General features: G+C 40.6%; 1 protein-coding gene across 1 annotated transcript; it reads left to right on the forward strand.

The window, feature by feature from the left end:
- Positions 1 to 13,348: 13,348 nt before the first annotated feature.
- Vmn1r100 (vomeronasal 1 receptor 100) lies at positions 13,349 to 14,272 on the forward strand. Its single transcript, NM_001166844.1, has one exon. It carries the CDS (start codon positions 13,349 to 13,351, stop codon positions 14,270 to 14,272), a length of 924 nt encoding a protein of 307 aa, NP_001160316.1.
- Positions 14,273 to 14,754: the final 482 nt, after the last annotated feature.

Below are 14,754 nucleotides of genomic sequence, written 5' to 3' on the forward strand. Positions count from 1 at the left end.
GAGGATCCAGCAATACCTCTCCTGGGCATATATCCAGAAGATGCCCCAACTGGTAAGAAGGACACATGCTCCACTATGTTCATAGCAGCCTTATTTATAATAGCCAGAAGCTAGAAAGAACCCAGATGCCCCTCAACAGAGGAATGGATACAAAAATGTGGTACATCTACACAATGGAGTACTACTCAGCTATTAAAAAGAATGAATTTATGAAATTCCTATGCAAATGGATGGACCTCGAGGGCATCATCCTGAGTGAGGTAACACATTCACAAAGGAACTCACACAATATGTACTCACTGATAAGTGGATATTAGCCCAAAACCTAGGATACCCAAGATATAAGATACAATTTCCTAAACACATGAAACTCAAGAAAAATGAAGACTGAAGTGTGGACACTATGCCCCTCCTTAGAAGTGGGAACAAAACACCCTTGGAAGGAGTTACAGAGACAAAGTTTGGAGCTGAGATGAAAGGATGGACCATGTAGAGACTGCCATATCCAGGGATCCACCCCATAATCAGCATCCAAACGCTGACACCATTGCATACACTAGCAAGATTTTATCGAAAGGACCCAGATGTAGCTGTCTCTTGTGAGAATATGCCAGGGCCTAGCAAACACAGAAGTGGATGCTCACAGTCAGCTAATGGATGGATCACAGGGCTCCCAATGGAGGAGCTAGAGAAAGTACCCAAGGAGCTAAAGGGATCTGCAACCCTATAGGTGGATCAACATTATGAACTAACCAGTACCCCGGAGCTCTTGTCTCTAGCTGCATATGTATCAAAAGATGGCCTAGTTGGCCATCACTGGAAAGAGAGGCCCATTGGACACGCAAACTTTATATGCCCCAGAACAGGGGAACGCCAGGGCCAAAAAGGGGGAGTGGGCAGGTAGGGGAGTGGGGGTGGGTGGGTATGGGGGACTTTTGGTATAGCATTGGAAATGTAAATGAGCTAAATACCTAATAAAAAATGGAAAGAAAAAAAAAAGAAAATGTAAACGAAGAAAATACCTAATTTAAAAAAAAAGAGAGAGAGAGAGGAATGTATTGAGAATGAAGAGACAGCATAATTCCCTCCAGGGAGAAGGGCCCCTCCACCATACACACACATACATGCACACACACACACACACACACACACACACACACACACACACCTACACCTTCCACACCTCCTTCTTGTGGCTGTTTCACCCACTCACTGTTTATGTGCTTAATCATGTGTATTTCTTATTCATGCATTATAACTTAGTGTTGAGTTTTCTTACATTTATGAACACTGGTGTAATCAATGTCATAGTCACTAATCTCATAATTATTCATAGTAACTCTGTTCCTTCTTTATCTTTACTCACTTTCTGTGAGACATTTTCAGCATATCCTACACCTTAGCTCAGCTGTCCTCACCGCCTGTTTCCCCAGTGCTGGTATCACTATGTTTACCTAAAAATCATTGTTTCCATTCATTTTCACGACCATCTCTTCTGTCCTTCCCCATGCCTAATCCTAAACCCTCATCCCTTCCCCATCCCCACTCCCTCCATCTGCCTCTCAGGACTATTCTATTCCTCCTTCTAAGTGAGATTCAGGCTTCCTAGTTTGGGCCTTCCTTCTTGTTTTTCTACTTTGGGTCTGGAATTTAGCATGGTACCTGTATTTTAAGGTTAATATGAGGGGGTGGGGCATCTCCACGATGAGGCAGAGACTCAGAATAAGGGAGACAGCCAGGAATCAATGGGGGGGGTGACCTTAGCTATTACTCACAACATTGGGGATATGGAACCTGAAGTGGCTAGTTCCCGTAGCCAGACAGGAACTCCAGACACCAAGTAGATAGAGACACTAACTCACCCACAAAACTTTCAACCCAAAATTGATCCTGTCTACAAGAAATGAAGCCACAGGAGTTGGAGCAGAGACTGAGGCAAAGGAATAACCAGCCCAACTTGAGACACATCCTTTGGACAAGTGCCAACCCTTAACACTATGAATGATGCTCTGTTATGCTTGCAGACAGGAGCATGTTCTTCTCTGAGAGGTTACACCTAGCAGCTGACTCAGACAAATAACAGACTCCCATAGCCACACATTGGTTGGAACTTGGGGATTCTTATGGAAGAATAGAAAGAAGGATGTCCTGCCCTAAAGGGGATAGGAAGTACACAGGAAAACAGTCAACTAATCTTAAGCCTTAGGTCTCTCAGTGTCTGACCCAACAAGCAAAGAATATAAAGGGCTGGACCTTATATTCCCTGCACTTATGTAGCAAATGTGCAGCTTGGTTTTCATGTGGGTCCTGGAGAACTCCAACAGGGTGTGTCCCCAAAAGCTGTTGTCTGTACGTGGAATATGTTCTAGCTGGGCTGCCTTCTAGCTGGGCTGCCTTGTGTGGCCTCAATGGGAGAGGAAGTTCTAACCTTACAGAGACTTGAAATGCCAAAGTTGGGGGGACAGGAGGTAATACGCAGGTGGCCCTAACATGCTCAGGGGAGAAGAGGAGGAGGAATGTGGAAGGAATGTAGGAGGGGTATCCAGGAGGGGGCAGTGAGCAGGATGTAAAGTGAATAAGTAAAAAAATGAAATTAAGGTGTCCCAGGTCCCTCTGAGACCAACTCGCAGACTGCTGAGGGTGAGCAAGTGGACTGCAGAAGCGAAACAGCTTCTGGGACAGGCAGAAGCAACATAGCTTCTGGGACAGGCAGAAGCAACATAGCTTCTGGGACAGGGTCTGTTTTGGACTGCAGACATCCAGGCACCTTCCCAGCCAGAGGAGAGGTAGCCGCCTGGGAGGGCTCTGATCCCCAGAGCAGGTGAGGGAGCCATCTTGTTTCCCAGGTCCCTCTGACACCAATCTGCACAGATCAGCTCACAGACTGCTGAGAGTGAGCGAGCAGACTGCAGAAGCAAAACAGGTTATGGAATAGGCAGAAGCAACACAGCTTCTGGGACAGACCCCCCTCTCGGGCTCTAGACATCAGGGCACCTTACCCGCCAGAGGAGAGGTCATCACCTCAGAGGGCTCTGACCTCCAGAGAATGTGAGGGAAACATCTTGTGTCTTGGGTCCCTCAGAGACCAGTCTGTGATGGTGAGTGCACAGACTGCAGAGGCAACCCATCTTCTGGGACAGGCCCTGTTTTGGGCCTTCATCTTCAGCCAGGAGGCAGGTCTGAATACCAGACTTCTATGTGCATTCCCTGCAAGAGGAGAGCTTGCCTGAAGAGAGTACTCTGAAAACTGAGACTCAGAAGAGAGCTAGAATCCCGGGACAGCTGACAGAGGCTAACAGAATCACAGGAAAAACAGGCTCCAGCCAGAGACAACTATAACAACTAATACCAGAGATTCCCAGATAACGGAAGGCAAATGTAAGAATCTTATCAATAGAAAGCAAGAACTCTCACCATCATCAGAACCAAGCACTCCCAACTCTGCCAGTCCTGGATACCCCAACACACCAGAAAAAAAAAAACAAGAATAGAATTCAAAATCATATCTCATGATGCTGGTAGAGGACCTTAAGAAGGGCATTAATAACTCACTTAAAGAAATAAGGAGAACACTGCTAAACAGTAGAAGAACTTAAGAATCACAGGAAACACTGCTAAACAGATAGAAGTCCATAAAGAGGAAACCCAAAAATCCCTAAAGAATTACAGGAAAACACAACCAAACAGGTGATGGAATTGAACAAAACCATCCAAGACCTAAAAAGGAAAGTAGAAACAATAAAGAAAACCCAAAGTGAGACAACTCTGGAGATATAAACCCTAGGAAAGAAATCAGGAACCATAGGTGAGAGCATCAGCAACAGAATACAAGAGATGGAAGAGAGAATCTCAGGTGGAGAAAACTCCATACAAAACATGGGCACAACAATCAAAGAAAATGCAAAATGCAAAAAGATCCTAACTCAAAACATCCAGGAAATACAGGACACAATCCGACAGATAATAGGTGTAGATAAGAACGAATATTTTCAACTTAAAGGGCCAGCAAATATCTTCAACAAAATTATAGAAGAAAACTATCTAAACCTAAAGAAAGAGATGCCCATGTACATACAAGAAGCCTACAGAACTCCATATAGACTGGACCACAAAAGAAATTCCTACCGACACATAATAATCAGAACAACAAATGCACTAAATGAAGATAGAATATTAAAAGCAGTAAGGGAAAAAGGTTAAGTAACATAAATGCAGGCCTATTAGAATTACACAAGACTTCTCACCAGAGACCATGAGAGCCAGAAGATCCTAGACAGACCCTAAGAGAACACAATTGCCAGCCCAAGCTTCTATACCCAGCAAAACTCTCAATTACCATAGATGGAGGACCTAAAGTATTCCATGACAAAACCAAAGTCACACAATATCTTTGCATGAATCCAGTCTTTCAAAGGATAATAACCAGAAAACACCAACAAAAGGACAGAAACTACACCCTAGAAAAAGCAAGAAAGTAACCCTTCAACAAACCTAAAGAAGAGAGAACAGAATCCCAACTTTAGCAACAAAATAACAGGAAGCAACAATTATTTTTCTTTAATTTCTGTTAACATCAATGGACTCAAATCCCCAATAAAAAGACATAGACTAATAAACTGGCTAAACAAACAGGACCCAACATTTTTCCCAATTTTTTATTAGGTATTTTCTTCATTTACATTTCAAATGCTATCCTGAAAATCCCACATACCCTGTGCTCCCTCCTTACTACCCTACCCACCTACTCCCATTTCTTGGCCCTGGTGTTCCCCTGTACAGGGGCATATAAAGTTTCAAGATCAAGGGGCCTCTCTTTCCAATGATGGCCAATTAGGCAGTCTTCTGCTTCATATGCAGCTAGAGACACAAGCTCTGGGGGTACTGGTTAGTTCATATTGTTGTTCCACTTATAGGGTTACAGAACCCTTCAGCACCTTGGGTACTTTCTCTAGCTCCTCCATTGGAGGCCCTGTGTTCCATCCTATAGGTGACTGTGAGCAACCTCTACTGTATTTGCCAGGCACTCACATAGCCTCACTCGAGATAGCTATATCAGGGTCGTTCCAGGGAAATCTTCCTCCCATATGCAATAGTGACTGCATTTGGTGGCCAATTATGGGATGGATCCCCGGGTGCAAGAAAATCCAGAACACCATCAGATCCTACTAAAAATGCCATACTCAACAAAACTGGAAATCCTGGAAGAAATGGACAAATTTCTAGACAGATACCAGGTACCAAAGTTAAATCTGGATCAGATTAATGACCTAAACAGTCCAAATCCCCTAAGGAAATAGAAACAGTCATGAATAGTCTCCCAACCAAAAAAAAAAACCCAGGACCAGATGGGTTTAGTGCAGAGTTTTATCAGACCTTCAAAGAAGACTTAATTCCAGAGCTTCTCAAGATATTCTACAAAACAGAAACAGAAGGTACTCAACCCAATTCATTCTATGAAGCCACATTTACTCTGATACCTAAACCACATAAAGATCAAATAGAGATAGATAACTTCAGACCAATTTCCCTTATGAATATCGATGCAAAAATACTCAATAAAATTCTACCCACTTTCTCCATACCTATTCAACGTTGTAGTTGAAGTCCTAGCCAGAGCAATTCGACAACAAAAGGAGATAAAGGAATACAAATTGGAAATGAAGAATTCAAAATATCACTTTTTGAGGATGATATGATAGTATATATAAGTGACCCTAAAAATTCCACCTGAGAACTCCTAAACCTGTTAGACAGCTTCACTGAAGTAGCTGGATATAAAATTAACTCAAACAAGTCAATGGCCTTTCACTACACAAAGGATAAACAGGCTGAGAAAGATTTTAGGGAAACAACACCCTTCTCAATAGTCACAAAGAATATAAAATACCTTGGCATGACTCTAACTAAGGAAGTGAAAGATCTGTATGATATGAACTTCAAGTCTCTGAAGAAAGAAATTAAAGAAGATCTCAGAAGATGGAAAGATCTCCCATGTTCATGGATTGGCAGGATCAATATAGTAAAAAATGGCTATCTTGCCAAAAGCAATCTACAGATTCAATGCAATCCCCACCAAAATTCCAACTCAATTCTTCAATGAATTGGAAAGGGCAATCTGCATATTCATCTGGAATAACAAAAAACCTAGGAAAGCAAAAACTCTACTCAAGGATAAAGGAACCTCTGGTGGAATCACCATGCCTGACCTAAAGCTGTACTACAGAGCAATTATGGTAAAAACTGCATTGTACTGGTATAGCGACAGAGACTTAGGCCAATGGAATAGAATTGAAGACCCAGAAATGAACCCACACACCTATGGTCACTTGATCTTTTACAAGGGAGTCCAAACCATCCAGTGGAAAAAAGACAACAAATGGTGCTGGCACAACTGGTGGTTATCATGTAGAAGAATGCTAATTGATCCATTCCTATATCCTTGTACTAAGGTCAAATCTAAGTGGATCAAGGAACTCCACATAAAACCAGAGACAGTGAAACTTATAGAGGAGAACGTGGGGAAAAGCCTTGAAGACATGGGCACAAGGGAAAAATTCCTGAATAGAACAGCAATGGCTTGTGCTGTAAGACTGAGAATCAACAAATGGGACCTGATAAATTGCAAAGCTTCTGTAAGGCACAAGACACCGTCAATAAGACAAAAAGTCCATCAACAGATTGGAAAAGGATTTTTACCTATCCTAAGTCAGATAGGGAACTAATATCCAATATATATGAAGAACTGAAAAAGATGGACTCCAAAAAGTCAAATAACCCTATTCAAAAATGGGGTGCAGAGCTTAACAAAGAATTCACAACCGAGGAATAACGAATGTCTGAGAATCACCTGAAAAAATGTTCAGCATCCTTAATCATCAGGGAAATTCAAATCAAAACAATCCTGAGATTCTAGTTTACACCAGTCAGAATGCCTCAGAGCAAAAATTCAGGTGAGAGCAGATGCTGGCGAGGATGTGGAGAAAGACGAACACTCCTCCATTGTTGGTGGGATTGCAAGCTTGCACAACCACTCTGGAAATCAGTCTGGCGGTTCCTCAGAAAATTGGACATAGTACTACCGGAGCATCTCTCAATACCACTCCTGGGCATATGTCCAGAAGATGTTCCAACCATTAAGAAGGACACATGCTCTACTATGTTCATAGAAGCCTTATTTATAATAGCCAGAAGCTGGAAAGAACCCAGATGCCCCTCAACAGAGGAATGGAAACAGAAAATGTGGTACATTTACACAATGGAGTAGTACTCAGCTATTAAAAAGAATGAATTTATGAAATTCCTATGCAAATGGATGGACCTGGAGGACATCATCCTGAGTGAGGTAACCCAATCACAAAAGAACTCACATGATATGTACTCACTGATAAATGGATATTAGCCCAGTTACTTAGAATACCCAAGATATAAGATACAATTTGGGAAACTCATGAAACTCAAGAAGAATGAAGACCAAAGTGTAGACACTTTGCCCCTTTTTGAATTGGGAACAAAACACCCATTGAAGGAGTTACAGAGACGAAGTTTGGAGCTGTGACGAAAGGATGGATCATCTAGAGACTGCCATATCCAGGGTTCCATCCCATAATCAGCATCCAAAAGCTGACACCATTGCATACACTAGCAAGATTTTGCTGAAAGGACCCTGATATAGCTGTCTCTTATGAGACTATGCCGGGGCCTAGCAAACACAGAAGTGGATACTCACAGTTAGCTACTGGATGGATCACAGGGCCTCCAATGGAGGAGCTAGAGAAAGTACCCAAGGAGCTAAAGGGATCTGCAACCCTTATGAACTACTTAGTTCAACATTATGAACTATCCAGTACCCCCGGTGCTTCTGTCTCTAGCTGCATATGTATCAGAAGATGGTCAGTCAGCCATCATTGGAAAGAGAGGCTCATTGGTCTTGCAAACTTTATATGCCTCAGTATAGGGGAAAGCCAGGGCCAAGAAGTGGGAGTGGGTGGGTAGAGTAGTGGCATGGGAGGGTATGGGGCACTTTTGGGATAGCTTGGAAATGTAAATGAAGAAAATACCTAATTTTAAAAAATAAAATTAAAAAAATATTTCAGTTCTAGTTCCATTAAGGGAAACAGTACTGGATTCCCTCCTAGTATCCATCTGCCCACAGAAAATATAAACAGTGACATTTATGAGTTCTAGCTTGTGGATAGGGTCTGTAGCCTAAGAAGAAAGTAGTTGGTCTCTCCTATAACATTTTTTTCTATGTTTTTCTTCTTCAAACTTTTTTTTTTATAATTCTGTCTTTATCTCCCTCCTGGTTTGCCCTCTGACTATTCTTCATCTCATGCCTTGTCCCCCTTCTCTAAAAGGATGTCTCCATCTCTACCCTCCCCACTCTCTGGGGCCTCAAGTCTCTCCAGGGTTAGGGGCATCTTCTTTCACTTAGTCCAGATTACACAGTACTCTGCTGTATATACATGTTGGGTGCCTCACATCAGCTGGTATATACTGCCTGGTTGGTGGCTCAGTGTCTGAGTCATCTCTGTGGTCCAGGTTAGTTGAGACTGCTGGTCTTCCTATAGGGTTGCCCTCCTCCCCAGCTTCTTCCAGCTTTAATCAATGGATAGATCTCATCAAGCCCATAATTGCTGAACATGTCAGGGTTCACAGAAGGATGGTATTGCTGAGTCCTTTTCTCCTGCAGTACTGTATGTGGCACCTTTAAAGAATGATTTCCACTTGACTTTTCAACCTGTTTCTATACCACCTATGGACAGATGGGCGGCATACAAATCTTCAAAGTAAGTGCCAGTTTGATTTTTTCATGTTCTGTGTGTTTAGTATGTGCTGTCTTCAGCCACCAAGTTTTGGAGAATTACCAGCACCAGGGGTAATAGCCTGTGAGTTTTGGTTGTGGCTTAGATAGTGCTTTGGGAGTTAATTGGCAAGCAACTAGAAAAAGAAATCACCTAAACCTGAAAGAGAAGTTTACACAATTCTGTAAGGCAAAGGAAACTGTCAGTAGGACAAAAAGGCCACCAACAGAATGGGAAAAGATCTTTAACAATCCTACATCTAATAGAGGGCTAATATCCAATATATACAAAGAACTGAAGAAGTTAGACTGCAGAAAATCAAGTAACCCTATTAAAAATTGGATACAAGGCTAAACAAAGAATTTTCAACTGAGGAATATCAAATGGATGAGAAGCACCTAAAGAAATGTTCAACATCCTTAGTCCTCAGGGAAATGCAAATCAAAACAGCCCTGAGATTCCACTTCACACCATTCAGAAAGTTTAAAATAAAAAACTCAGGTGATAGCAGATGCTGGCAAGGATGCGGAGAAAGGGGAACACTCCCTCATTGCTGGTGGTATTGCAAGCTGATACAACCACTCTGGAAATCAGTTTGGCAGTTCCTCAGAAAATTGGACATAGTACTACCTGAGGACCCAGCAATACCACTCCTGGGCATATACCCAGAGGATGCTCAAACTTGTAATAAGGACACATGCTCCACTATTTTTATAGCAGCCTTTTATAAAAGCCTGGAGCTGGAAAGAACCCAGATGTCCCTCAACAGAGATATGGATACAGTAAATGTGGTACATTTACACAATGGAGTACTACTCAGGTAGTTAAAAAGGATGAATTAATGAAATTCTTAGGCAAATGGATAGAACTAGAAAATATCCTCAGTGAGATTACTCCATTTCAAAAGAACACCAGTGTTATGTACTCACTGATAAGTGGATACTAGCCTAAACGCTCCAAATAACCAAGATACAATTCACATACCACAGGAATCTCAAGAAGAAGGAAGACCAAAGTGTGGGTGCTTCAGTCTTTCTTAGACGGAGAATAAAATACTCACAGGAGCAAATATGAAGATAGAGTAGAGCAGAGGCTGAAGGAAAGGCCATCCAGAGTCTGACCCATCTGAGGATTCATCCCATATACAGTTAGTTACCAAACCCAGACCCTATTGTGGATGCCAAGAAGTGCATGCTGAAAGGAGCCTGATATGGCTGTCTCCTGAGAGACCCTGCCAGAGCCTTACAAATACAGAGATGGATGCTTACAACCATCCATTGGACTAAACACAGGGTCCTCAATAGGGAAGTTAGAGAAAGGACCAAAGGAGTTGAAGGGGATTGCAACCCCACAGTGAGAATAACATCAACCAACTGGTCCCCCAAGGGCTCCCAGGGACTAACCCATCAACAAAGGAGTACACAGAGCTCCAGGTACATAAGTTGCAGAGGATGTCCTTGTCATGCATCAGTGAGAGGAGTAGTTCTCGGTTCTATGAAAGCTCGATAGATGCTCCAGTGTAGGGAAACTGAGGTCTGAGGGGTTGGAGTGGGTGGGTAGGTGGAGGAACATCCTCATAAAAGCAGGGGGAGGGAGGATGGGATAGAGGGTTTCCGGGGGGGGACCATGAAAGGGTATAAAATGTACAATATAGATAAAGAAAATATCCAAAATAATTACTCATACCCAAATAAAAAGAAATTACAAAAAATAAAAATCAAAGAAGCTTACATTATTTATCATGAGATGTCTACGTGGGGGACTGTCCAACTAGTATAGTGCTGATTTATTAAAACTCCTTTGAAATATGCAAGTGAATGTATTACAGGAAGCCCCAATAGCAGCAAGTGTCTGTATAGTTTTTCAAAAGACACTTAGTCGGAGTTATACTTCTCCATATTTCTTGGTCTACTTTCTCTCTTACACACACCCAAATCTAACTCTTCATGTTCCATTATAGCCTTTCATCCTTTATAAGACTGTATTCTACCTCCTCATTTTTCATCATGCCGTGACTCTTACAAATTCCTGAATTTGAAGGTTATTTCAATATAATTATTTATTAGGCTAATAAATGATATGTAATTGTCAATTAGCCAATATAAATTTCACAGTAGAAATTATGGATATGTGCTTGTCCTAGACAACCCTAAGGTATCTAAGCAATTAATAACCAGTTATTCTTTCTTTTTGTCCTATTTCCACATATATCCCTTTTGCGTACTGTTAATTTCATTTGTAAAAATATTGTGCAATGATATTTCTCACACATTTAAGTATATGTCCTTTGTGCCTGAGACAATATTGTTGCAGGCTTGAATATCAATAAAAGTTTAGAACATACAATTCTTAGATTTATAATCAGAATTTTTACTTTTCATCATTGAAAATCAAAACTAAATCCCTAGTTTTTTTATTATACCTAGAGCAGACATGAGTTGGAGCTATCTATTTCTTAATGATTGCTCAATCCTTATCTTTGCTTGTATATCTAGGATTACTTAATTACAAATGAGATTCTCTAAACTATCAACGTGTATTAGACCTGTGATAAGGATTCATGAGTATATCAGAAAACAAGTCATGATCTTCCTGAAAACAAGTGGATATGGGAATAACCCCAGGATTCAGGTGGGAAAAACCAGCTTCAGATAATAAATTCGTCATTTATAAATGTCCTGGGTCAAACATGGGAAAAGTTGGAATGAAGCAACTTCCTGGGAAATTACAGAATCTGACTGACACATTGCTAGTTTTCTGGGAGGACTTGGTGTCAGAATAATTTTGCAAGAGTGAAATAGTAGGGAGGAAAGTACTCTGTAGAAACTCACATAATGAGTCCCTTGTTCTACCCTGGAGTGCCCCAATTCACATCTGACCACGAGATAAATTCAGAACTTAGATTCTCCCAAAGGAAACATGAAAACCCTTCCCTAACTTCTGCCCAGGTACTCATTAACATCTAACAAACTCCTAGACATCATCAGTAAGCATCAGAAAGGAATGGAGATTTGCTCTGGGGATAAATGATTTTTCCTTCATTGGAGGTATCCCAAAGGCACCATGAAGACAAATGTGCGGACGCCACAGATGACACAATAATAAACTCTCTGAAGGATGTCATGACCCGGTGCCCTATTATTTTATGAGACTGGAAACTAGGACTTTGTTGGGTTACCTTTACAGCATTGCATGGAGAATAAGAAACCATTCTGAATTTCATTGCATTCTTTCTCAGGCAAAGAGTGACACAGAGATGTTCCTCAATCCAGGCACTAGGAAATATGCTTCCATAGAAGCTGTGCTCTGCAGCTGGTTTTCAGATGAGCATCTTCATCCTGACTGAGGCTCAGAAGGTGGGATTCATCTACCATAGACTTCTGCTTAAAATTCTTTTCTCTTCAGTGAAAATTGTCTTCTGAAGCCAACATGAAACATTATTTCTTTCTGAAGTCTGCAGGTTAACTTAAATAGGTTAATATTTTGCTTTCATGTCAAAGAAATGTCTGTGTCCTAGATTAGTACTCAAGAGAAAACAGCATTCAGTGTAACATGTATGTGAGATAATGAATTATACCTGGTGGATGGAGGCCCTTGTGTTCCTATAGAAAACATATAAACAAGTAAAGTGCAGACTAAGCATCTGCTTGCAAAGGGTATTGGGATTATATTATACTATATTATATTATATTATATTATATTATATTACTGCAAAGGGATTGTGTTAATAATTTTGGAGGGAATCTGCAGATGATGCAGGTAAGACTCTGGCACCTCACATTTTAGAACAAAAATTATGATCAGTAAAATTATGAATAAATGAAACTTGTTAGCAAGTGTTTTTTTTTCGTATGGAGGACACATATGTAAGCCTATGTTCATCTGTGTGATTACAACACAGGTGGCTTTATCAGAAATATTTGGTGTTTTTAAAAATTTTTTAGGATGAGTAGTATAAAATTTTCTCAAAAGCCAACAACTCAATTTCCTACCACTGAATTCGGTTACACAATTTCATTATTGTGTGCAATATTATATTGTTCCCATACATACTATTTTTAATATGTTACTATAACATAAGGAAATTCAGTTAATTATTTTTATGTTGCATTTATATATTCTTTTATTTTTTATTGATTTAGCTACATCCCAATTGAAGCGTTTCCTCCCTCCTAATTGTATTGAATTCTGATGATGGAATCACAGACTCATAGTAGACTCTTTACTGTCTGTATTCATATGCAAAGACCTTGGTGTGGCAAAATGTGTGTTATTGTGCTCTTGACCTACTGGACCAATACAGATGTAGTTGCAATACAAAATTTACATTGAGGCAGGAGAAATAAAATCAGTATAAAATTTTATTTGAGTTTTTATACATTCATTGTTTTTCAGGCAATTTGCCTGTAATGTGATAGAATAGTGTCTCACTTATCAAGTGAAGAAATTGTCTCAAATCAATTGGTAAGTGTGGACAATAAAACAGAGACCCGAGGAGAGTAGTGTCCTACCTAATCATTACTCCAGGGTTGAATAAAGGCCTCTCCATGTCTGCTCATGGTAAATCCGTGAAAACCACTGAGGAAGTGGCTCTTCAGATCCTTTTGCTTTGCCAGTTTGGGATTGGGACCGTGGCCAATGTCTTTCTGTTTGTCCATAATTTCTCTCCAGTCTTGACTGGTTCTAAACAGAGGCCCAGACAGGTGATTTTAAGCCACATGGCTGTGGCCAATGCCTTGACTCTATTCCTCACTATATTTCCAAACAACATGAGTGCTTTTGCTCCCAAAACTCCTCCAACTGAACTCAAATGTAAATTAGAATTCTTCAGTCACATGGTGGCAAGAAGCACAAATTTGTGTTCCACCTGTGTCCTGAGTGTCCATCAGTTTGTCACTCTTGTTCCTGTTAATAGAGGTAAAGGTAAACTTATACTCAGAGCAAGTGTCCCAAATTTTGCGAATTATTCTTGCTACAGTTGTTGGTTTTTCAGTGTCTTAAGTAACATCCACATTCCAATTAAGGTCACTGTTCCACAGATAATAGACAATAACACTGACTCTAAAAGCAACTTGTTCTGTTCCACTTCTGGATTCATTGTAGGCATTGTCTTCTTGCAGTTTTCCCATGATGCCACATTCATGAGCATCATGGTCTGGACCAGTGTCTCCATGGTACTTCTCCTCCATAGACATCGCCAGCGAATGCAGCACATCCTCACTCCCAATCAGGATGCCAGAGGCCAAGCTGAGACCAGAGCAACCCATACTATCCTGATGTTGGTGGTCACATTTGTTAGCTTTTATCTTCTAAATTGTATTTGTATCATCTTTCATGCCTTTTCTATACATTCTCGTCTCTTCATAAGGCTTGTCAGTGAGGTTCTGGCTGCAGTCTTCCCCAGTATCTGCCCCTTACTGTTGATCTTCAGAGATCCTAAAGATCCTTGTTCTGTGCTCTTCAAATGTTGAAAACAAGAGCCCCTAAATACTGCCAAATACAGAAGACATCTTCACTAATAACATTAAGTACTTTATTCCATATATATGTTTTCAACATTTTGTATGAATAAGGTGTGGTGCTCACTGCTGTAATTTTAAAAGAATAAAGCTATACTCATTTGTTGATGTGAAATGATTTCTGGTTGGAATCTGACTGACATGGTAAGTGAGTTATTCACCATCCTCTGTTTCCCTGTATATAACTGCATTCTGCTGCAGGCTGGACTGAAACTGATGCAACCAATTTTCACTAAACAGTTTAATGTGTTAAATGGTTCTGATCAACCTGATACTCTTGCTCTTTCTTAGTTAATACTTCAAACTTTGGATAAGAACAGAATCCCTCTCTATATTTCTCTATCTGTACAAATGAGGATGCATTGCTCTAATTAAATTTTTTCAAGGATGAACATTTTATATACGGTAAATATATTGCATGTCATTCCACTTTA

This window comes from Mus musculus, chromosome 7 (genome assembly GCF_000001635.26).
Source record: "Mus musculus strain C57BL/6J chromosome 7, GRCm38.p6 C57BL/6J".
Taxonomy (NCBI): Eukaryota; Metazoa; Chordata; class Mammalia; order Rodentia; family Muridae; genus Mus; species Mus musculus.

What these genes read in the sequence shown, in the direction of transcription:
- Vmn1r100 (NM_001166844.1), top strand. Translation starts at nt 13,349, where the DNA reads ATGTCTGCTCATGGTAAATCCGTGAAAACCACTGAGGAAGTGGCTCTT.